General features: G+C 39.9%; 1 protein-coding gene and 1 pseudogene across 4 annotated transcripts in view; one reads left to right on the top strand and one right to left on the bottom strand.

Annotated features, from left to right (window-relative positions):
- The window catches only part of WDR33 (WD repeat domain 33), a 130,451-nt gene that overhangs the window by 68,468 nt on the left and 38,263 nt on the right, over positions 1–23,720 (bottom strand). For all 4 annotated transcript variants that reach the window (XM_053596818.1, XM_053596817.1, XM_053596820.1 and 1 more), the window contains 6 exons: positions 12,942–13,168; positions 10,754–10,822; positions 10,111–10,215; positions 5,018–5,113; positions 4,311–4,462; positions 2,522–2,619 (listed from right to left, as the gene is read on the bottom strand). In XM_053596818.1, coding sequence (XP_053452793.1) covers positions 2,522–2,619; positions 4,311–4,462; positions 5,018–5,113; positions 10,111–10,215; positions 10,754–10,822; positions 12,942–13,145 — 724 coding nt within the window. In that variant the 5' untranslated portion in view covers positions 13,146–13,168. The remainder of the gene's footprint in view (positions 1–2,521; positions 2,620–4,310; positions 4,463–5,017; positions 5,114–10,110; positions 10,216–10,753; positions 10,823–12,941; positions 13,169–23,720) is intronic.
- On the top strand, positions 16,558–19,471 carry LOC128589927 (ATP-dependent RNA helicase DDX50-like; annotated as a pseudogene).

Here is a 23,720-nt window from a genome sequence, read left to right as displayed (position 1 = left end):
CATCTGGACTAAAATCTAAAAACAAATATTTAACTTCTAGTTGATTATCTCTTGTACTTTCTAAAGATCAGAGAAAAAGTTCCTAAGTACTATTTAGAAACAGTTTCATTACCAAAACTGAATATGCTTCACTGGAACATAGGACTCAAAAATATTATCACATAACAGATTTTGTCTTCTTTTTTTTTTTTTTTTGAGACAGTCTCACTCTGTCACCCTCGATAGAGTGCTGTGGCGTCACAGCTCACAGCAACCTCCAACTCTTGGGCTTAAGCGAGTCTCTTGCCTCAAGCCTCCTGAGTAGCTAGGACTACAGGCGCCTGCCACAATGCCCAGCTATTTTTTATTGCAGTTGCCACTGCTGTTTCAGCTGGCTGGGGCCGGGTTCGAACCCACCACCCTAAGTATATGGGGCTGGCGCCCTACCCACTGAGCCACAGGCATTGCCCTGTTCTTTTTTTTAATCCAAGCTGCAGAGTGATTTCATATCAGACTTCAGTTAGTGCATAATCTATTGTAAATTCAACTGTTTTAATACTTTGGAATTACTTTCACTAAATAAAATTATTTTGTTTTGGGCAGCACCCATAGCTCAGTGGGTAGGGCACCGGACACATACACTGAGGTCGGTGGGTTTGAATCTGGCATAGGCCAGCTGCAAGAACAATAAAAACTGCAATAACAACAAAAATAGCTGGGCCGTTGTTGTGGTGGGCGCCTGTAGTCCCAGCTACTTGGGATGCTGAGGCAAGAAAATCACTTAAGCCCAAGAGTTAGAGGTTGCTGTTAGCTGTTTACACCGGGGCACTCTACCGAGGGCAACATAGTGAGACTCTGTCTCAAAAGAAAAAATAAAATTATTTTGTTTCCTCTATGTTTCTAAGGATTTTCAAAAAGCCTAGAAAATGTTTTCCAATTTATTTCAATGTAACAGATAAGATGTCTACTAATAGTGAACAAAGACACAACACTGGTGTATTAGGTTGGCAGTCAAGTGGTAAGATTCTACTCCTGGGTTTGAACCTATTTCACCTTGCTTCGATGTCACAGTGCTCATCCATAAAATAACTCAGACTAGATGATTTCAAAGACTTCATCTCATTCTGAAGTTGTAAAATATTATGATCTTCATAGTGAATATACTCCCTCGATATAATAGGAACCATTGTCCTCACACTAGCTACAGTGATATAGTATTAGGATGTATCCAAACAAAATGTACAAAGTCAGGAGTGTTTACATAAATGTCATCAAAGACACTGGCTTCAGAGATGGGTTAAATTATCTCAAAGAGTCCTCCTTGTGTATAAAGCTCTGAAAAGCTCTAAGAACCTTACAATTTAACCAGGACAACTAACTCTGACTCTTGAATATAAAGGAAAATCTGTAAATAATAATTTGTTGATACCCCATATCTATGGCACCCATTTTTCCACCCTGTGCTTATGTGTCGGAGGAAGATGGGACTTGTGTGATACACTGGAGTCAAGGGAATGGGAGTGAATGTACTTATGGTTGAATAGTACAGTCAATAGGTTCAAACAGAGCACTTGAGAATACTACTTTCCCAGTAAACACATGTAATAATAAACTAATGGGACCGTGAAGGCTATGTTAACCAGTTCGGTGAAAATATTTCAGACTGTATATGGAACCAGCACACTGTACCTCATGATTACATTATTGTACACAGCTATGATTTAATATAAAAATAAATAAATATTAAAAAATAAACTAATGGGGATAGTTAGAAGTATAAATGTTTTCATTGTGTATGTGTGTGTGTGTGTGTGTGTATATATATATATACACACCACATGCTTAATTCCTTAACTTTGACAGCACTAAATTCACAAAATAGCATTGATGTACTGTTAATATTTTAACAGACCTGCTTTATGAAGTGCAATAATCTGGTCCAATAATCTAAAATAATCCAACTCAAAAGTATCGGTTTCTTTTGTGGAATGAAGTAATTCACAGAAGTTTATTTATAATTATAAAATGAGTAAAAGTAATCAAGTGATCCCTCCCAAACTTATTAGCAAGGGGGCCATTAAGTACAAATGTGGTACACTGATTAATTAGCTGCTTTCAGAAATAATGCTGAGAAGTGTAGTTTTGAGACTTCTATGTTGTCAGTTAATCCATATTGTAAGGACTGCCACAAGAATATGAGCTATTTAAATAAAATGACTGTCAATATGACGGGGAAAGACACCCTGGATATAAGACAGGAAAAGGAACACAGCCCTAAAAGATGCACACAAACAAGCAATTCAGGAGGGAGAGGAGTTCTTGTATTTAACTTAACAGCTGAAACAATTCAAGTATTAGCTGTAAAAAATCTACAAACTGATTGTAAACTAGAGAAAGAGTCTGAGGTTCTTTGAAGCCTGAGATGGTGTGTATATGTGAAAAAATTAATGGAGATGTAAGCTGGTATTGCTGTATTGTGATGATTTAACCACAAATGCCTTCCCTATTTAAATATTCCAATCAGTACTGTTAGTACACGTACCTCGGAGAATTCTTTCCTCATGGCAACGAAGAAAGTCCCAGATTCTAACAGTGCCGTCATCAGAGCATGTAGCAAATTTATTATCCGTGGGTGAGAAACTGTCACATGAAGACACACAGCAGGGGAAAGAAGTCAGCATTTAACAGATTATCTGTGCTTCTTAGACAGGGAAAAATTAAAACACTGTGCTGCATTATAAACAGGAGAGCGAAGTATCCAGTGAAGAAGCCTTAAGGAGATTGTTGTCAGCTCACACACACATCTCAAAACCTTTCAGCTTGATCAGCTGCTTCTTAGTTTTCAACCATCAATATTCAGAGACCTTTACAAGTTTATTATCAGTACTAATGTTACTCATGCTCCTCTTTTCAGTAGTAGCTGCTATTGTATCAGCAAATCACATGAAGTTAAATTAAGTGTTGAAATTAAATAGCTTCTATTTTTGCAATATTCCTGTAGACTTTTAAATCACACAGAAACACTGCTCAAAAAATTAGCATCAGCTTCTGTTTCAGACACTTCATGAAATGATAAGCTGAAAAAATGTGAGGATATTAAAAGACTGATAGCTAAATAGCCTATATACGATGGTTCTCATTTATTCAAAAGGTCTGTAGAAAATGTTCACACCTTCTTCTAGGACAAGCTACTCCATGAATGTTGCACCTTTTGAAGAAAACTTTAAAACAGGAACATTCAGACTTGTGTTTAAAGCCAAAGAATCTGCTGCAAATGATGGAGCCAGTTTTTACTCTCAGCAGTGAAAGACCATCAGATTTCTCAACTAACTCTAAAGATTCCCTTAAACTTTTGAATCCTATTACTAAAAGGACCAACTGTGAAAACTCAGTGTTTGAGTATGACACTAAGACAGTCTATAAAATAGAAGCATGTTATCCAACAATCTCTGTTAAGATTTTGAAAGTGGAAACCAATGACTACAGTGGATGATGTTTCTATCATGGTGTCAACCTTCTCCCACACATGGGTGGTATGTGGAACAACCTTAAAGAATGCTGCTTAGCTTTATTCTGAGGCTGCAGCAATTCTTCAGGCTTGTATTTGAAACTTTGTTTTCCAGTTTTACTATACATATCTCATTGATATGTAAAAATGTACAACTCACTGAAAATATTTCGAACTCCACTTATACATTTGCACAGCTGATGTTATCAACAGTGAATCAGAAGAAAAGTCCTAGAGTCTTCTTGAAATGGTCTGCTTACAGCTGCAATGCTTGAGGAACCCATTCATTAATCCATAAATGTTTGCCACATCCAGAGTTATCTGTGAGGATTTTTAGTTCTATACTTTCCTTTTGCACTCGTGGCATAACCAAGTCAACCAGGTCTTCACTTAAGCCTTTTTTTCTTGTATTTTGTGTGAATTCTGAAGATGTTTTCAGTAGGCTTTAGATTTTATTCAGTTATATAATTAAAGACTGAATTCTTTATTTGGAATGAAATATTCTTGTCTTACACAGTAGATAATAAAAAAGAATAACGTATACACATTATTTACCATAAATAAAACGAGAAAACCAGTGCAAAATGCGGACGACAATACATCTCTAACATATTGCAAAGGCTGATACTGGGACAACACTACTTCAGAAAGGTGCCAGCAAAATGGTGAATGTGTGAAAACAAAGAAAAATATTGTGTTTATAGGGTGCAGAAAGTTTCCCAGAATCTGACAGAGCCCATGCATCTCTGCACCCAGAATACACTTAGAGAATAATTTAACCATGACAATAGGGACTACAGAAAATGGTATATTGTGTATAAACCTGGCCTCTCTAATCGCCTCCTTATGTGCCTGGAACATCTTGACGTTGTTCATGTTCGACTGCCAGTATTTCACATATCCTCCGTGGTCTGCAGTCAACATCCACATGTCATTATGTGACCAAGTCATGGCCCTCACTGGGCTGTCGTGAGCCTATGAAGACAGAAAACATTGGTAAGGTACCACTTCAAAGACGGTATAAAGTGGGACAATTAACTTCGTCAACTCGTTCTAGAAAGTGCAAAGTACCTCACTGCTGAATGTCACTATGGTCACTTTGGAAATACACTCCATGGAAAGCTGTATACCAATGTCAGAACCTAGTCCACACTAAAAAGCACTTTTTCTAGGACGAGTTCTTGAACTTATGTGACCTTGTACAACGACTACTCTGATGGCTATTCCAGAAAGAGTTCCAAATTGCTTTGAAGGGTGGACTAGGTGCTAGAATTGGCGCATACTTTCCAAAAGGGAGTGCCTCGGAGGTGACTGTAGTGATATTTAGCAATAAGGGATATAGCATTTTTTCTAAGATCAGTTCTCGAGCTGAACTGTCCAACCTCCTAAGATGGAAGGCTTAAAAGAGTAAATATTAACTTACATTAATGCTCTATCCAATTATGCATTTAACAATGCCACTGAAGTGACTGTATCTCAAGTTCTTTATAGTACCGCAAGACGGAGCTACCATTTGGTGATTACTGTTACCTGTAATATCGTTTCAAAATTGAAAGTGAGTCCATTCCACAAGGTGAACTCGCCACTAGAAGCTCCAGTGACCAACCGTCTTCCTTCTGGAGTCCACTGGGGAAGGTAAATAAAGACAGGTTATACAAGGGCACAATTATTCCCATTTCACTAATTTTGGAAACATTTATAAATAAGTCTCTAATTACAAAATAACTAATAACTGACATTAAATAGATGAGATTAAGTACAGACTTTCACTTAAATGCAGATTAGCTTTACAGGCTGAGTATTTGTCAGAAAAAAAACTTAACAGTGCAGGAATAGCTCTATCACTTTGGTGTAGTAGCTAAATTAAAAATAATAAGCACATTATGAGTACACACAGCTATGCCTTCTAAAGAACATTTCAAAACAAAACATAGTAGAACCTCCATAGCTGACCACCTCAAGTTTAGCTAATTTTCATAGACTGGACAATGTGTCACATGTATGTACCAGTATAACAGGCCTAGTTCCTTAATGTTGACCAGTTTGTTATAGTCTCTTGGGCAATTTACAGAGGTTCTACTGCTACGTGAAGACCTCATTTTCTTGACTATGTGGCTAAATAAGGTAGTCTATAATAAAAACTCAAGAATGAATGAAGGACTTGGTGTCTTGAATTACTAGTGGACAATTCAGACATAAAAGTTACCAGGGTTTTATTGGGGGAAAAAATAACAATAAATATTAAGGACATTTAGGGTACCAATCTTTTCCTGCAACTAAACGTACTTTAAAAATTAATGTAAGCTCTCCTCTATTTAAAGTATCAAAGAGTGAAATAATTTTATTAATACATAATAGATAAACCTATTTTCAGTGAACTACTACACCAATAATTTTATTTTGTACTAAAAACGCTTTCTTTGGATTTAAAACTTTTACATTTTTTTACAACAGTATTTTAATGTTATAGTTTGCATACTGAAAATTCTATGACATACGTGGGAGTCAATACAAAACACAACTTTTTTTACCCCCCTTGAGATAGTCTTACTATATTGCACTCGGTAGAGTGCTGTGCTGTCACAGCTCACAGCAACCTCAAACTCTCTTGGGTTTAAGAGATTCTCTTGCCTCATCCTCCCAAGTAGCTGGGACTACAGGTGTTCCTATTTTTTCTTGTTTTTTTTTATTTTTCCAATTTTTATGATGGCTCATATACGCAGTTTCCTTAGAAGATATAAATGCACAAAATGCCAATACAACAGGAACAGCAAGATGAGATATATAAAATGAAGAACAGTAAATTACATAAATACAAATGACAATTTGGCTTTTTATTGCTTACCTATAGGTCATGATTTTGATTATTATGAATAAAAGTCTCCAACCTTCCTAGTTTGTTATTTGCTACGAATCCTAACCCAGTTAATAATGAAGGCAACCAAACTGTAGACAAAGAATTGACAGTTTATAAATACCTTTTCATTTGGCCTTATGCTTCTATTCTGTACAAATTTTTCCTATGATCTTATAGACTGATCCCCAAACAAGCATATTTATCCACCTAACAAGATATAGGATTCTCTAATTTTATTCATTCTTTTCCTTTTTTTAAGACAGAGTCTCAAGCTGTTGCCCCCGGGTAGAGTGCTGTGGTGTCACAGCTCACAGCATCCTCAAACTCTTGGGCTTAAGTGATTCTCTTGCCTCAGCCTCCAAGTAGCTGGGACTGCAGGCACCTGCCACAGAGCCCGGCTATTTTTTTTTTTTTTCTTTTTGGTTGCAGTTGTCATTGTTGTTTTCAGCTGGCCCAGGCCAGGTTCAAATCCATCGGCCTGGGTGTATGCGGCCGGCTCCCTATCCACTGAGCTACGGGCACCACCTAATTTTATTCATCTTAAAAAGGTTTTTTGTGTATCCTAAGAGGATATTAAAATTAGCTGCATGTTATATCCCTTTCCAAATTCCCTGATAAAGAAAGAAAATTATACTACACACTATTTGGCTCTACTCATATTAAGAGTTTTTCTTTACTGATACTTCCAATGCTTAATGCCTCTGAGACAAATAGTAGGCCTAAGACTAACTACTACATTTTCTTTTCTTTTTTTTTTTTGAGACAGAGTCTCATTTTGTCACCCTTGGTAGAGTGCTGTAGTGTCACAGCTCACAGCAATCTCAAAGTCTTGGGCTCAAGTGATTCTCTTGCCTCAGCCTCCCGAGTAGCTGGGACTACAGGCGCCTGCCAGCTTTTAGAGATGAAGTCTCCCTCTGGCTCAGTTGGTCTTGAACTCTTGAGCTCAGGCAATCCACCCACCTCAGCCTCCCAGAGTGCTAGAATTACAGGCGTGAGACACCCCAGCCTACCTGCATTTCCTAAGAGCCTCGAGATGGCATCTCTTTTCTCCAGGTCCTTCTCAGCTCTTCCTTCTATCATACCCTCTAATTTTAGAAGATCTGTTTATTTTGCTAATGTGCCACTAATGTTTACAGTGACTGCCTTTACTCTGTCCCCATTTTTTTTTTTCCAACTGCTATTTGCTCAACTTTTGACTATTAAACCATCCTACACTTCTGGGATATCATTCACCAACAAATACATCCTTAGGAAAAGGAATAATATAAATACAAAGTGAATGATTACGGTGTCATCTATGGGAATAGAACAGTAACTGGATACTTAAGATACAGAGATAGGAAGATTTTTTTTCTTTCTTTTTTTTTTTTTTTTTAAGACAGAGTCTCATGGGCGGCGCCTGTGGCTCAAGGAGTAGGGCGCCGGTCCCACATGCCAGAGGTGGCGGGTTCAAACCCAGCCCCAGCCAAAAATCACAAAAAAACAAAAAAAAAAAGACAGAGTCTCAACTGTGTTGCCATGGATGGCATCGTACCTCACAGCAATGTGAAACTCTCGGGCTCAAGCAATCCTCCTACCTCAGTCTCCTGAGAAGATGGGACTCCATGCACCTGCCACACGCCCAGCTATTTTTAGTAGAGATGGAGTCTCCCTTGCTTAGGCTGATCTCCTAAACTTGAGCCTACCCTCAGCCTTCCAGAGTGGTTGGATAATAGGGATAAGCCACTGGCCACTGTGCCTGGCCCCAGAAAGAACTTTTTATGGTAAATCCCTTCAAATTTTAATTTTTTTCTTTTTTTTTTTTTTTTGAGACAGAGCCTTAAGCTGTTGTCCTGGGTAGAGTGCTGCAGCATCACAGCTCACAGCAACCTCCAACTCCAGGCCTCAAGCAAGCCTCCCAAGTAGCTGGGACTATAGGCACCCACCACAACACCTGGCTTTTTTTTTTTTTTTTTGGTTGTAGCCGTCGTTGTTTGGCGGGCCCGGGCTGGATTCGAACCCGCCAGCTTAGGTGTACGTGGCTGGCGCCTTAGCCGCTTGAGCTACAGGCACTGAGCCTTTAATTTTTTTTTTTTTTTGTAGAGACAGAGTCTCACTTTATCACCCTCGGTAGAGTGCCGTGGCATCACACAGCTCATAACAACCTCCAACTCCTGGGCTGAAGCGATTCTCTTGCCTCAGCCTCCCGAGTAGCTGGGACTACAGGCACCCGCCACAACACCTGGCTATTTTTTTGTTGCAGTTCGGCTGGGGCCGGGTTTGAACCCGCCACCCTCAGTATATGGAGCCAGCGCCTTACCGACTGAGCCACAGGTGCCGCCCCCGCCTTTAATTTTTTTTTAAACATGTAAATGTTCTACTTATTAAATTTTTCAATTTTTGGCCATGTATAGTAGTTCACTTCTGTAATCCTAGTACTCTGAGAGGCTAAGCCAGGAGATCACTTGAGCTCAGGAATTCTAGACCAACCTAAGCAAGAATGAAATTTCATCTTGGCTAAAAATAGAAAAATTAGCCAGGCATTATGCTGAGCACCTGTAATCCCAGCTACTTGGGAGGCTAAAGCAGGAGGATTGCTTGGACCTAGGAGCTTTAAGGTTTATGTGAGCTAGACTGAGGCCAAAGCACTCTAGCCTGGACAACAGAGTAAGACTCTGTCTCAGGAGAAGAAAAAAAAAAAAATTTTTTTTTTTTTTTTTTAATTTTAAAATCTTAGGGGAAAATGTATTAAATGCCTAACTATGTACCTTCATGGAGCTGACAATTATGGTACAACACAGTCATTCAGCTCTGCTCCAGTATTTTCCTTCCTAGTAACACCTAAGAAGTTTTCATTCACTTTGAGATGCTTTACTTTTTTTAAAATCTCTTTTCTTCTTCTTTGAGACAGGCTCTTGCTCTGTCACCCAAGTTAGAATGCAGTGGTGTCATCATAATATTACAACCTCTAACTCCTGAGCTCAAGTGATCCTCCCACCCTGGCCTCCTTAAAGTGCTAGGATTATACAGAAATGAGCCACCACACCTGGCCAGTGCTGCTTCCTAAACAGTAACAAAATCATTCCTATTCAAGGGCAAGTCCAAGACCTCCTGTTATTAAGTGTCTGTGATGCAGGGAGAATTCCATGGAGACTACAACAGTAAGAAAAATAATCTAAAAGTAACATATAGTCTGGGCATGGTGGCTCATGCCTGTAATCCTAGCACTGTGGGAGGCCGAGGTGGGTGGATTGCCCTGAGCTCAGAAGTTCAAGACCAGCCTGAGCCGGAGTGAACCAGAGTGAGAAACCGTCTCCACCAAAAAAAGCCAGGCATTGTGACAGGTGCCTGTACTCCCAGCCACTTGGGATGCTGAGGGCGAGAGAATCACTGAAGGAAGAAAAGGAGAAAAAAAAAAATGGGCAGCACCTGTGGCTCAAAGGAGTAGGGTGCTGGCACCATATGCCAGAGGTGGCTGGTTCAAATCCAGCCCTGGCCGGAAACTGGAAAAAAAAAAAAAAGAAAACTAAAAGAAAAAAACTTCAAACTAAGACGACTGAAAGCCAGTTGAAAGCAAAATTAAAATAAATAAATAAAGTGACATATAATGTAGATGTAAGATATTTAGTGGATAATTGACTGAGTATTCCAAGATAAAATTACTAAAAATAAACTAATTTTTATTAACAAATACACATTTAAAGTAAGCTTTTCTTTGTTCTGTCAAATATACTTGCAGACTAACTCAGGACTAATTTTACCAAAAAATATCCAACAGAATACTTACCCTAACAACAAATACTGGACACTTCACTTTATTTGTTGAAGTTCGAACAAATTTTGTTGTTACTGCATTCATAGGATTATTCAACATTCCAATAGGTGGGACCAGCTATAAAAAAAGAAAATTGGATTCTCAGAGCACCTGATTACGTACAGGGACATGGAAAGGTAATCATTTCAACATTTAAAGATACTTTCAAAAAACTATTATAACAGATTACCATTAGTCTCTATTAATTTAGTGATGAAAAAGTAAAATACAGGAGAGTTAAATAGCCATGACTAAAAAAACATTAAGTATCTGATTAAGTACCAATTTCCCTAATTACTTCTTAAAGTCAAAACAATTAAACATACTCACAATAAGCCAAATTTAAAAGTACTTTCCTATTAACAAAACTTTAGGTAGTCAATAATTTTTTGGACACTGCTTACATACCAATTCATTCATCATTACGTTAAAAGGAAAATTTAAATTCAAACAAAATATAAAATTTTGTTTAATGTTTATACAGATGTGTTTAGAGATTTTTTATCTAATTACAAAAATGTAAAAAGACCATTTTTAACTTGCGGTGACATATTTAGGGCTTATGTGTCAAAACAAAGAGGTTATAATGAACTAGCAGGACACATCTCATACTTACATCATTATAATAACCTGCATCAGGCTGAATTGCTCGCATGTCTCTTTGATCTCTTTGCCATATTCTGTTCTGTTAAAAATTAAACAGATGAATAAATTGGCCTTATTAAACTCAATTTCAAAGTATTAATAAAATATAAGCTATATTAAATGTAGAGAAAACAGGATTCATAAAATGTTACTCCCTAAAACATGTATAATAGTGGGTATCTTAAAGAGATAGCCTCTCTTATCCTTCTGACATTGCTTAGAATTCCCCTCATCCCTTTACTCACATTAGCTTCCTCCCACTCATCCAAGATCCTGTGTGCCCCTAACTGATGTTAAACAGACTAGGGGTAGACAACAGACATCCTCAATTCCTCCAAAGCCCTCATCACAAAACAATTCCTCATATCTTGCTCCTGGGTTTTTTTTCTTTTTTTTTTTTAACTTAGAGATAGAATGTCACTCTCTTGTCCAAGGTGGAGCATAATAGCAAAATCACAGCTCACTGTAATACCAAATTCCTAGGCTTAAGTGTTCCTCCCACCTCAGCCTCCTGAGTAATTGCAACTAAAGACACACACCACCACACCCAGCCAATTTTTTTCTTTTTTTGTAGAGATAGGGGTCTGGCTATGTTATTATAGGTATGACCTACTGCACCCAGACTTTATTTACTTGTCTTAATATAGGAGTTCTTCACTTGTCTTAATACAGGAATTAGCCTCTGTGATTTGGTAATTTCCTAGGTTATCCCAGAACATTGGGAGGCTAAAAGGAACATCACCTGAGCTCAGGAGTTCAGGACCAGGATGGGCAACATAGTGAGACTCTGTCTCTACAAAAAAGTAAGAAAAATTACTTGGGTATTGTGGTACACACCTGTAATCCCAGCTACTCAAGAGGCTGAGGCAGGAGGAGCCTTGAGCACGGGAGTTAGAGGTTGCAGTGAGCTATGCTGTACACACCTGTAATCGCAGCTACTCAAGAGGCTGAGGCAGGAGGAGCCTTGGGCCCAGGAGTTAGAGGATGCAGTGAGCTTTGCTGATGCTATTGCACTCTAGCAAGGACAACACAGTGCTAGAGATTGAAAAAAAAAGACATCGGACAGGAAAGGAGGGGAGAAAAGGGGAGAGAAAGGGAGAGATAGGAAAGGGAGAGAAACGGCTCAGAGCCCGTAGCACAGTAGTTACGGCACCAGCCACATACACAGAGGTTGGCGGGTTCAAACCCAGCTCAGGCCAGCTAAACAACAGTGACAACTTCAACCAAAAAAATAAATAAATAAATAATAGCCAGGTTCAAGACCAGCCTAAGCAAGAGCAAGACTTCATCTCAAAAAAAAAAAAAAAAATAGCTGGACGTTGTGGCGGGCACCTATAGTCCCAGCTACTCGGGAGACTGAGGCAAGAGAATCGCTTGAGCCCTAGAGTTGGAGGTTACTGTGAGCTGTGACACCACGGCACTCTACCCAGGGTGACAGAGACTCTGTCTCAAAAAAAAAAGCAGGGAGGGAGACTTGAGGCCCACCCTCTGCCCTGTCTTTAGTGTATCACTGTTATTTTCACTGTATAGGGACTGACCCTCAAGTACAGCCCTCTTCCTTAAGAGCTACCTACCACCAGGGCTTAAAGTAGGAGAATCCGTGTTCCCCATGACACCCAAAGTTTTGGTTCTAAATGCATATACTCATAGAAATATTCTGATGTTGGTGAGTCTCTTACTATTTCATATATAATATGCATTAAGGTTGGCCTGATGATTAAAGTACCCTCTTCTAATTTGTTGTGAACCTTTAGAACAAATTCTATTTCTAAAATGAAGCCTTACTTTAATAACTTTTAAAAAAAGAGATTCATGTGGGTGGTGCCTGTGGCTCAAAGAAGTAGGGTGCCAGTCCCATATACCAGAGGTAGCAGGTTCAAACCCGGCCCTGGCCAAAAAAAAAAAAAAAGAAAAAGAGAGAGAGAGAGATTCATGTGTAGAGTTAAAAAAAAAAAAAAAAAAGTGTGTGTGTGTGTATATATATATATAAATAAAACTGGTGGTTTAAGGTCCTCCTTAAATGGCCTCATTTGAAATTCCACTTCATCCTACTAAATCAAGCAACAAGTATAACAAGTATACTTATCATCCTACATTTTGAAAACTGTCTTTTTAAATAAGCCAAGTTTCGTCATCTAAAAAACACTGATTGGACTTACCTCCAAATACTTAATTACAGATGGATTGTAGTCTATTGTTTTTCGGTTTACAGCTTTTCTCATTCGTTTTCCATCAAAGGTAAGCTGTTGCATAGCCTGCTGCTGTGCAAAATCAGGTCGCTTATAAAACAACTGTCGAGGCGCCTGGTGTTGGAACCTTGGCATATGAAAAAAACGAGGAGGAGAACCAATCTCTGTAGCCATGGTGATGTTTTCCCTCTAGGACACTAGGATAAATAAAAAGTACTTTTACTACAAGTATCAGCACATTTTAAATGAACACTTTTTACACTTCCCTTTTCCAACATGTATCATTTCTAGCTTTCAATCTATCTACTTACAAAATGAACTACAAGCCATGCCTTGCTTAATGACAAGGACACATTCTGAGAAATCCATTGTTAGGCAATTTCACTGTTGTATAAACATCACAGAATGCAGTTACACAAACCTAGATGGTATACAGTGGCCCCCAGTTGGCACGAGGAACAAGTTTCATGGAAGACAATTTTTCCACAGACCAGGGGGTGGGAGGTTTGACATAAGTCTGCAAGTAATTGATTTATTATGGACTTTGCACAAACCTCTCTGCTAATGATAATCTGTATTGGTAGCCACTCCTTAGTGCTAGCATTACCACCTCTGCCCCCCTCAGATCATCAGGCATTAGACTCTCCTAAGGAACACAACCTAGATCTCTTGGATGCACAGTTTACAGTTGGGTTCTAGGTCCTCTGAGAATCTAATGCCTCCTTGATCTGACAGCAGGTGGAGGTAGGATATAATAGAGACTTCTAAATGCAGACGAAGCTTCATTTCCTAGGAACCAGTACCAGGGGTTGGGACCACAGGCTTACTACACAGCTAGGCTATATCATATAGTTAATTGCTCCTAGGCAACAAATCTGTACAGCATGTTACTATACCAAATACTGAAGGCAACCATAACATAATGGTAAATATTTCTGTATCTAAACATAAGGTACAGTAAAATGTATAGTAAAAGGTACAGTAAGATATCTTATAGGACCGCCCTCATATACATGGTCTCACAGTGACAGAAATGTCATTATGCAGCACATGACTGTTTTAGATTAATGCCAGAGACCAAGCCAGAGACCTGAAAGAGACTAATTCACAGAGTAAGTGCTAATAGACATTGGTTTTAAGATTCAGCCTGAAGGAAGAAAAAAGAACAATTTATAGTAGCTAGGAGTAGGGGTTTTGACTCGGTGGGTGGATGGGTATGTATATATGTCTGGGGAAGAAAAGGTAGAATCACTGGGAACTCTTCACATTTTTAAAATTAAAATTTCGTTTAGATGTTTGATAGTAAAACAAATATTTAAGTTATCCTAAGTCCCCATTTTACATAAGAATCAATAAGTTTTAAAATCTGACTTTGTCTTTTTAAACTTTCTAGAAATTATGAGGAATGTGAAATAAATTACCCTATTTCATATCTATAATGCAAAAAGCACATTTATCTAACTTTGGGAGCAAAGTAACCACTACGTACATTTATTATAAGTATATTTATATACGTATAAAGGCCACATTAATATCAGAATAGAAAAATGTTAAGATCTTAGAGTTTCTCAACTTTAGTGTTCTACATTGAAACTTACATGCCTGTAATATAAATGATTTCAAAATAAATTTTAAACAGTAAATCTACACAGGTGACCACCTCCCTACAGTGAGTACCTCCTGAAGTTGACCTCATTTTCATAGATCAGATATGCACCACATGTACATATCATTACAGTAAGCCTAATTCCTTGTGTTGAGCACCTCCATAAGTTCACCAGTTGATTACAGTCCCTTGAGTGTCAGCCTATAGAGGTTCTATTGTATTTTCATTAGGCAGGGTGGGTGGCTCATGCTTATAACCCTAGCACTCTGGGAGGCTGAGGCAGGAGGATCACATGAGATCCTGAGTTCAAGACTAGCCTGAGCAAAGCAAGACCCCATCTCTACTAAAAACAGAAAAACTAGCTGGGTGTGGTGGTGCATTCCTGTATTCCCAGCTATTTGAAAGGCTGAGGCAGGAAGATCAATTGAGTCCAGGAATTTGAAGGTGCTATGAGCTACGCTGAGGCCATGGCACTCTGGTCAACTGTGGAGGTTCTACTGCTTTCAAAATCTGTCTCCAAGGGGGGAAAAAATGGACTGTTAAAAACAAACAAAGGATAGAAGTTAGAAGCATTTCCACAATTAATTTTGTTTCAAAAGAAGAAAAGGTTGTCGTCTCCACTATTTTTCTATATTCTTAAATTTGCTTTATTTCACTCTTATGACACTAAATAAAAGGCCTGAAAAAATTGTGATTTTCTTTGAATGAAAATATTCTTATTACTATCTCATTCATGTTTGTCAGTTTGGCTCCTGAAATCATTAAGAAGTAATAATAATGTCATAACAATAAAGAGAAAGACGATGACAATGACAGCTCACACATACCAAAAATAAATAATACAGTAAAATATGCATATAACATGTATTATTTCCACCACTCTGGAGCAATTCTGGAAGGTCCCTGACAAATAATAGTTTGTTATCAGATGAGAAACAGTCCATCCCTTAGAACTGTGTGCAAATTAGAGTGTACAAAAAGCATTATTAAGCAGTTGACTGGATGAAGTTGATGTAGAAATGTTTACTCAACTATCCCATGAATATGATTAAGCTTCTATATCCAAATTTCAATTACCAACTTCAATTCAGATTTGTAGGTTAACGATTCTAAAAAGAATTCTGAAACTACAGTTTTAAATTATTATTTTTTCACTCTACAATCAAATTTATAATTTTATTAGAATAAAATTATTCTAATTTTTTTCTTTTAGCAGTGTGGTCTGCTCTGTCACCCAGACGGAAGGGTAGTGGTTCAATCAGTGTTTACTGCAGCCTTGAATTCCTGGGCTCAAGCGACCCTCCTCAGTAGCTGTGACTACAGGCTATATTGTCTAACATTATTGGTAACGAATGAGAATAAACATTTTTACATATCGAAAGGTACTTAAATATTATTCAGCTCACAAAAGGAATGCAGTGCTATGAAAACTCCCGAATACACTAATACACGGAGACAGAAAGCTAAAAGGTTATGAGGGGCTGGAAAATGAGAAGAATGAAGACTGAGACCTTAATGGGAATGGGATTTCCATTGGGATAAAAATGTTTTGGAACTGAGGTGGTGCCTGTGGCTCAATGGGTAGGGTGCCGACCCCATATACCGAGGGTGGCGGGTTCAAACCCGGCCCCGGCCAAACTGCAACAACAACAAAAAAATAGCCGGGCATAGTGGCGGGCACCTGTAGTCCCAGCTAATTGGGTGGCTGAGGCAAGAGAATCGCCTAAGCCCAGGAGTTGGAGATTGCTGTGAACTGTGATGCCACAGCACTCTACCAAGGGCAACAAAGTAAGACTCTGTCTCTACCAAAAAAAAAAATGTTTGGAACTAGAGCTCGTGGCTGTAAAACACTGCCAATGTATTATTAAATGCAACTGAACTGTCAGTTTAACATTTTACGACCATCCTGCCTCCAGTTCCTTTAACAAAGTGGCTGCCATTGTGGTCACTGTACCCAGAGGAAGGTGCCGATGGCCAGTGATGCTTGGGAAACTCTTGGGGAAAGAGGAGAGCATTATGGAGTTGGAAGCACCCTTGGAAGAGTCCAACAGCCAGAGGAAGAAGAGGCAAAAGAGCTTTATTTATTTTTCTTTTTGAGACAGAGTCTCACTATGTCGTCCTCAGTAGGGTGCTATGACATCACAGCTCACAGCAACCTCAAACTCTTGGGCTCTAGGGATTCTCTTGCCTCAGCCTCCCAAGTAGCTGTGCCCGCTACTTGCCTCAGCCTCCCAAGTAGCGTTGTGCCCGCCACAACGCCAGACTATTTTTTGTTGCAGTTGTCATTGTTGTTTAGCTGGCCCAGGCCAGGTTCAAACCCACCACCCTTGGTGTATGTGGCTGACATCATAACCTCTATGCTACGGGCACCGAGCTGAAAAGAGCTTTATAGATATCGGAATTCCAGATAAGGGACTATGGACCTTCCCTTACAGGGTTGTTATGAAGATTTAAACAAGATGAAAACATACTACACAATGCTGAGTGGCAGAAGGAAGTCAAGGCACCATTACGACTCAGGTGAGAAATCATGAACAAGAGAAAATGGCGTTGTGGATGACCCGGATGCTCCCATGCTCAAAAAAGGTAAAATGAAAGAGAAGCCAAATGGAGACCACAAAGAAGGATTTCACAGACTTTCAGATGAATTCTATCTAAAATCTAAATCTTCTAAATCTCATAAGAAGATCTACCAAATGGAGATATTGATAAATATGAAAAAAAAAATCAAAGCAAGTATCACTCTCAGATAGTTCTACTCATAAATCAAGTTACAATAAACTGAAGGAGACCCCAACACATGAACAGAAAGAGGGAGCCTTCTCCAATTTTCCTATTCGTGAAAAAACGATAAAGGGACATATATCACTTTTCTATTCAAGTCAAGACCTTTGGTCCTGTATATGAAGGAAAAGATTCAATAGCTCAAGCATGGACAATAACAGGAAAGTCATTCTCTTTTGCCATCCCCTTGACTGAAAGACTCCGAAGAAACCAAGAAACAATTTTAAAAAGCTGCTCACCAAAGGTACTTTTTTTCCGCTCCAAAAAGGGAACTGACAAGACTTCAAAGATACAATAACTAGGAAGCTCACTGTGGCATGTTTTTATGGTGGAACATCCTATCAAAGCCAAATGAACCATATTTGAAATGGTACTGAGATCTGGATGGAGACCCCTGGTTCTATCAAAGACCATTTGCAGAGCAGCCGATTAGATCTGTCTAAAATGTGCCGCATTGTGCTTGAGGAAGTGGATTAGATGTTAGGTTTAGGTTTTGCCGAGCAAGCTGAAGATATTCATGAATCCTACAAAACTGATTCTGACAATCCTCAGACTTTTCTTGGCAACTTACCCACAATAGATATACAAAGTTGCAAAAAAATACATGAAATTCAGATATGAACAGGTTGACCTTGTTGGAAAAATGACTCAAAAGGCTGCAACTACTGTGGAATATTAGGCCATCTCAGATGCCAGCAGTTATTGAAGATGTCCTTCAAGTCCACAGTTGGTGTGAAGGACAGGGCTATTATCTTCTGTGAAACCAAGAATATAAACTGAAATGGCCATGAATCCACACATAAAACAGAAGGCCCATGGTTTACATGGAGACATTGCACAATCACTAAGAGAAATTATACTGAAAGTCTTCAGAGAAGGTAGTTTTAAAGTTTGGGGAGCAACCAATGTGGCTGCCCGTGGTTTGGACATTACTGAGGTTGACATTGTGATTCAAAGTCCTCCTCCGAATGTTGAATCCTATATCCACTGCTCTGGACGCAAAGATAGAGCTGGCCAGACAGGGATTTGTATATGTTATCAACCAAGAGAAAGATGTCAACCAAGATATGTGGAACAAAAAGCAGGAATCACTTTTAAACGTGTAAGTGTTCCTTCTACAATGGGTTTCTCTGGCTTCTGTTTCTTACGCTACAGTTGATTTTTTCCGACCATCCACTTAGAAACTGATGGAAGAGAAAGGGGCAGTAGATGCACTGGCTACAGCATTAGCCCACATTACTGGTACATCAAACTTTGATCTTTAATCACCTCTGATAAGGGGTTTATGACCATGACTTTGGAAAGCCTAGAAGAAATACAAGATGTCAGCTGTGCCCGGAAAGAACTTAACAAAAAGCTGAGTAGTAGGGCCAGGTGTGGTGGCTTACACGGCCTGCAATCCTAGCATTCAAAGAAGCCGAGGTGGGTGGATTGCCTGAGCTCACAGGTTCGACACCAGCCTGAGCCAGAGTGAGACCCTATCTCTAAAAATAGCCAGGCCTTGTGGCGGGCGCCTATAGTCTTAGCCACTTGGGAGGCTGAGGCAAGAGAATCGCTTAAGCCCAAGAGTTTGAGTTGCTGTGAGCTGTGATGCCACTGCACTCTACCAAGAGTGACAAAGTACGACTCTGTCTCAAAAAAAAGAAAAAGAAAAAAAGAAAGCTGAGTAGTAATGCTGTGTTCCAGATTATCAGAATGTGCCTCCTAAAAGGAAACATGAGTGTTTGCTTTGATGTTCCCATGGCTAAGTCAGAAAGGTTACAAGTAAAGTGGCATGATTGAGACTGGATACTCTCAGTGCCAGCCAAACTACATAAAATTGAAGAATATTATGATGGAAACACATCTTCTAATTCCAGATAGAGCAGTGACTGGTCAAGTGGCCAGTCGAGTGGTCAATCTGGTAGACAGAATTGATAGGGAACTCTCTCAGGAAGTAAACAGGATGGAGAAGTCAAAGTGGGACTAGAAATCGACCAAGAAGCAGGGGCCACAAACAGAGTTTTGACTGAGTATTGAATAGTTTACCTACCAATGTGAGCTTGTCTATTTCTGCCTAATAATGTACATTATCCACCAAAAATTAGGTCATCATACTTAAGATATGTGTATACTAAGAAATGGTCTGTATTTTTTTAAAAGGATTTCACAAGATGGGGCGGCACCTGTGGCTCAATCGGTAAAGTGCCGGCCCCATATACCGAGGGTGGCGGGTTCAAACCCGGCCCCAGCTGAACTGCAACCAAAAAATAGCCGGGCGTTGTGGCAGGCGCCTGTAGTCCCAGCTACTCGGGAGGCTGAGGCAAGAGAATCACTTAAGCCCAGGAGTTGGAGATTGCTGTGAGCTGTGATGCCACGGCACTTTACCGAGGGCCATAAAGTGAGACTAAAAAGTGACTTTACTTCGAAACCGCCACCTCTGGTGTATGTGGCTGGCACCATGACCACTGTGCTAAGGCACTGATACAACCAACCCTGTTTTAAACCTTCTTCTCAGAATTTTGGTTTCCAGAAAACTGAGAAAATCCATTTCTACTATTTAAGCCCCCTACTCTGTAGAACTCTGTTATGGTAACCCAAGACAACTAACAGAGTGGTAAGGCCTGGGCAAAGTGCATTAACTCCTAGCTGTCCTTCTACAGATTTCATCAATAATGACACAACAACTTTCTTTGACAGCAGAAAACTTGACACATGGATTTAGGAAATAAGTGATGGAGGCGTGGTATGGTGGCTCACACCTGTGATCCTAGCACTCTGGGAGGCCAAGGCAGGAGGATCATTTGAGGTCAGGAGTTCCAGATCAGCCAAGCAAAACGAGACCCCACCTCTACTAAAAATAAAAATATTTGCTGAGAGTTGTGGTGGGTATCTGTAATCTCAGCTACTGAGGAGGCTGAGACAGAAGATCACTTGAACCTAGGAGTTTGAGGTTGCTGTGAGCTAGGCTGACACCATGGCACTCTAGCCTGGGCAGTAGAGCAAGACTCTGTCAAGAAAGAAAGAAAAAACTGGGCACAATGGCTCATGCCTGTAATCCTACTACTTTGGGAGGCCAAGGCAGGTGGATGGCCTGAGCTCAGCAATTCGAGACCACTCTAAGCAAAGTGAGACCTCGTCTCTACTAAAAATAGAAAAACTACCAGGTGCAGTGGCGCACACCTATAATCCTAGCACTCTGGGAGTCAAGGCAGGTGGATTGCCTGAGCTCACAGGTTCGAGACCAGCCTGAGCAAGAGCGAGACCCTGTCTCTAAAAGAATAGCTAGGCCGGTTCAGCACCTGTAGCACAGTGGTTACGGCACCAGCCACATACATCAAGGGTGGTAGGTTCCAACCCGGCCTGGGCCAGCTAACAACAATGACAACTGCCAACAAAAAATAGCCGGGTGTTGTGGGGAGCCAGTAGTCCTAGCTACTTGGGAGGCTGAGGCAAGAGAACCACTTAAGCCCAAGAGTTTAAGGTTGCTGTGAGCTGTGACACCATAGCCTCTACCAAGGTCGACATAGTGAAACTCCATCTCAAAAATAATAATAATAATAAAAATAGCTGTGCGTTGTGGGGGGGGGGGGGGCGCCTGTAGTCCCAGCTACTCAGGAGGCTGAGGCAAGAGAATCACTTGTGCCCAAGAGTTGGAGGTTGCTATGAGCTATGATGCCACGGCACTGTACCAAGGATAACATAAGTGAGATTCTTTCTGCCAAAATGAAATAAAATAAGAAAATCTAGCCAGGTGTTGTGGCAGGTACCTGTAGTCCCAGATACCTGGGAGGCTGAGACAAGAGGATCGCTTGGTCCCAAAAGTTTGAGGTTGCTGTTGGGCTATGAAGCCATGGCACTCAACTCCCAGGGCAACTAAGTGAGACTCTGTTAAAAAAAAAAAAATAGGGCAGTGCCTGTGGCTCAGTGAGTAGAGCGCTGGCCCCAAATACCAAGGGTGGCAGGTTCAAACCTGGCCCCAGCCAAACTGCAACAAAAATAGCTGGGCATTGTGGCGAGCACCTATAGTCCCAGCTACTCAGGAGGCTGAGGCAAGAGAATCACCTAAGCCCAAGAGCTGGAGGTTCCTATGAGCTGTGACACCATGGCACTCCACCAAAGGCGATAAAGATAAAAAAATAATGAAATAAATACATAAAATTTAAAAAGATAAAAGGAAAGGGGAGGAAGAGGGAAGGAAAATCAGTGACCCAGATAGAAAAGAACCATCCCTGAAAAGTCATTAAAACTATCCTCCAGGGTTCACTCAGGACCAATCTTCAAGGATCTAGATTTATAACCGAACACTGAGAAAAGAGTTTCATCCTTCATAACAATAATTACTGTGATTTGTACTCAGTATAATATTTACTCGAAGTACATTAACAAAACAGCACAAGTTAAACTAGAAGTTAGGTTTGTCCCCAAAATACATTTATCTCGTATCTGGAGTGGAGGAACATAGGAGAAACAAAGGGGTTGGGAAGGCAGGAGTTAGGGGATGGAGGGGTCAGGAGAACTGGCCAGGCACAGTGATTCATGCTAGTAATCCAAGCACTTTGGGAGATCAAGACAGGAGCATAGCTTGAGCCCAGGCATTTGAGACCAGCCTGGACAACATACAGGACCTGTCCCTACCAAAACACTTTTTATTTAATTAGTCAGATATGGTGGCACATACCTGTAGTCTCAGAGGATTGAGGCTGGGGGCAGGAGATTCTCTTGAGCCTAGGGGGTTGCAGTGAGCTATGATGGCACCACTGCCCTCCAGCCTAGGCCACATAGCAAGATGCTATTCTTTTTTCTTTTTTTGCAGTTTTTGGCTGGAGCTGGGTTTGAACCTGCCACCTCCAGCATATGGGGCCAGCACCCTATTCCTTTGAGCCACAGGCGCCGCCTGCAAAATGCTATTTTTAAAAAAGAGAGCGAAGGGTGGCACATGTGGCTCAAAGGAGTAGGGCGCCAGCCCCATATGCCGGAGGTGGTAGGTTCAAACCCAGCCCCTGCCAAAAACTAGGAAAAAAAAAAAAAGAGAGAGAGAGCGAGAAAAGAGAAATCGATGTAGAGAAAGGACAAATAATTTGCCTGTGGTTATTCAATACATACAATAGAACCAAGCTGCTAATACGAAAAAATACACAAAATTCATCCTACCTTTCACATACACATTCAATGTTTTAAACAATCAACACAATTTTATTAAAGTAATTTTATTAATGTAAAGTATTATACTTTACATTATATGCTACATCAAGTACAGCATATTGTTCTGATTCACTAAATATCCACTCTCAATTGTTTTTTTACTCTAATCTTGTAACAAATTATAATCCTAATTCATAGAACCGTAGTTTTTAGACATTAAGGTACCCAGTCCCCATCTCTATTTTTAGCAAATGTAAAGACTCCTGGGTACACAAAAGTTTACAGCATATCTTAACCTTCAAGCTTGCAACTACTCACCAAAATTAGGCAAGCCAGTTAATTTCTCCACATTTTCTCAACCTGTAAAATGAGGTTAATGTAGATAACCTCAAGGATTCTTTTTGCTCAAAGATAGTATTTGGCATGAAATATAGTATTCCTTTAGCCAAGCTAAAAACTAGTATATCGAACAAAACTGAACATTCATGCTTACTTAATTTTTGTGTGCACAAGTACATAGCAACATTATAATGCTACTTTTTGTCCAAACTGCAAACAAAATAACTTCTTTTATAATCTTATTCACAGAATATTATTCAAATTATAGTTTATAAAAGTAAATACAAAAAAAATCAAATTCTTTGCTTAAGGAAAGTCATCATAAATTTCATGTTTTAGAAATGTGCTAAATAATAACTCATTTACAAAACCTAAACCTCTGGGCGGCGCCTGTGGCTCAGTGGGTAGGGCGCCAGGCCCATGTACTGAGGGTGGTGGGTTTAAATCCAGCCCCGGCCAAACTGCAACAAAAAAATAGCCAGGCATTATGGAGGGCGCCTGTAGTCCCAGCTACCTGGGAGGCTGAGGCAAGAGAATCGCCTAAGCCCAGGAATTGGAGGTTGCTGTGAGCTGTGTGACGCCACGGCACTCTACCGAGGGCGATAAAGTCAGACTGTCTCTACAAAAAAAAAAAATCTGAACCTCTAATTAGAGTAAAAAAAACTATATGCAAGGGCTAACAAAACCTCAAAAACTGGGGTTGGGTATGGTGGTTCACACCTGTAATCCTAACATTCTGTGAGGCTGAGAAGGAAGGACTACCTGAGTTCAGAATTCAAGACCAGGCTGAGCAACAGCAAGACCCCATCTCTACTAAAAACTGAAAATTTAGCCTGGCATTCTACTTGACAGGAATTAGAGCTTACAGAATTAAAGCTAGGATGATGCCACTGCAC

This window comes from Nycticebus coucang, chromosome 7, assembly GCF_027406575.1.
Source record: "Nycticebus coucang isolate mNycCou1 chromosome 7, mNycCou1.pri, whole genome shotgun sequence".
Lineage (NCBI taxonomy): Eukaryota > Metazoa > Chordata > Mammalia > Primates > Lorisidae > Nycticebus > Nycticebus coucang.
Note: the sequence above shows the minus strand (reverse complement) of the source record. Positions and strands in the feature narration are given on the sequence as shown.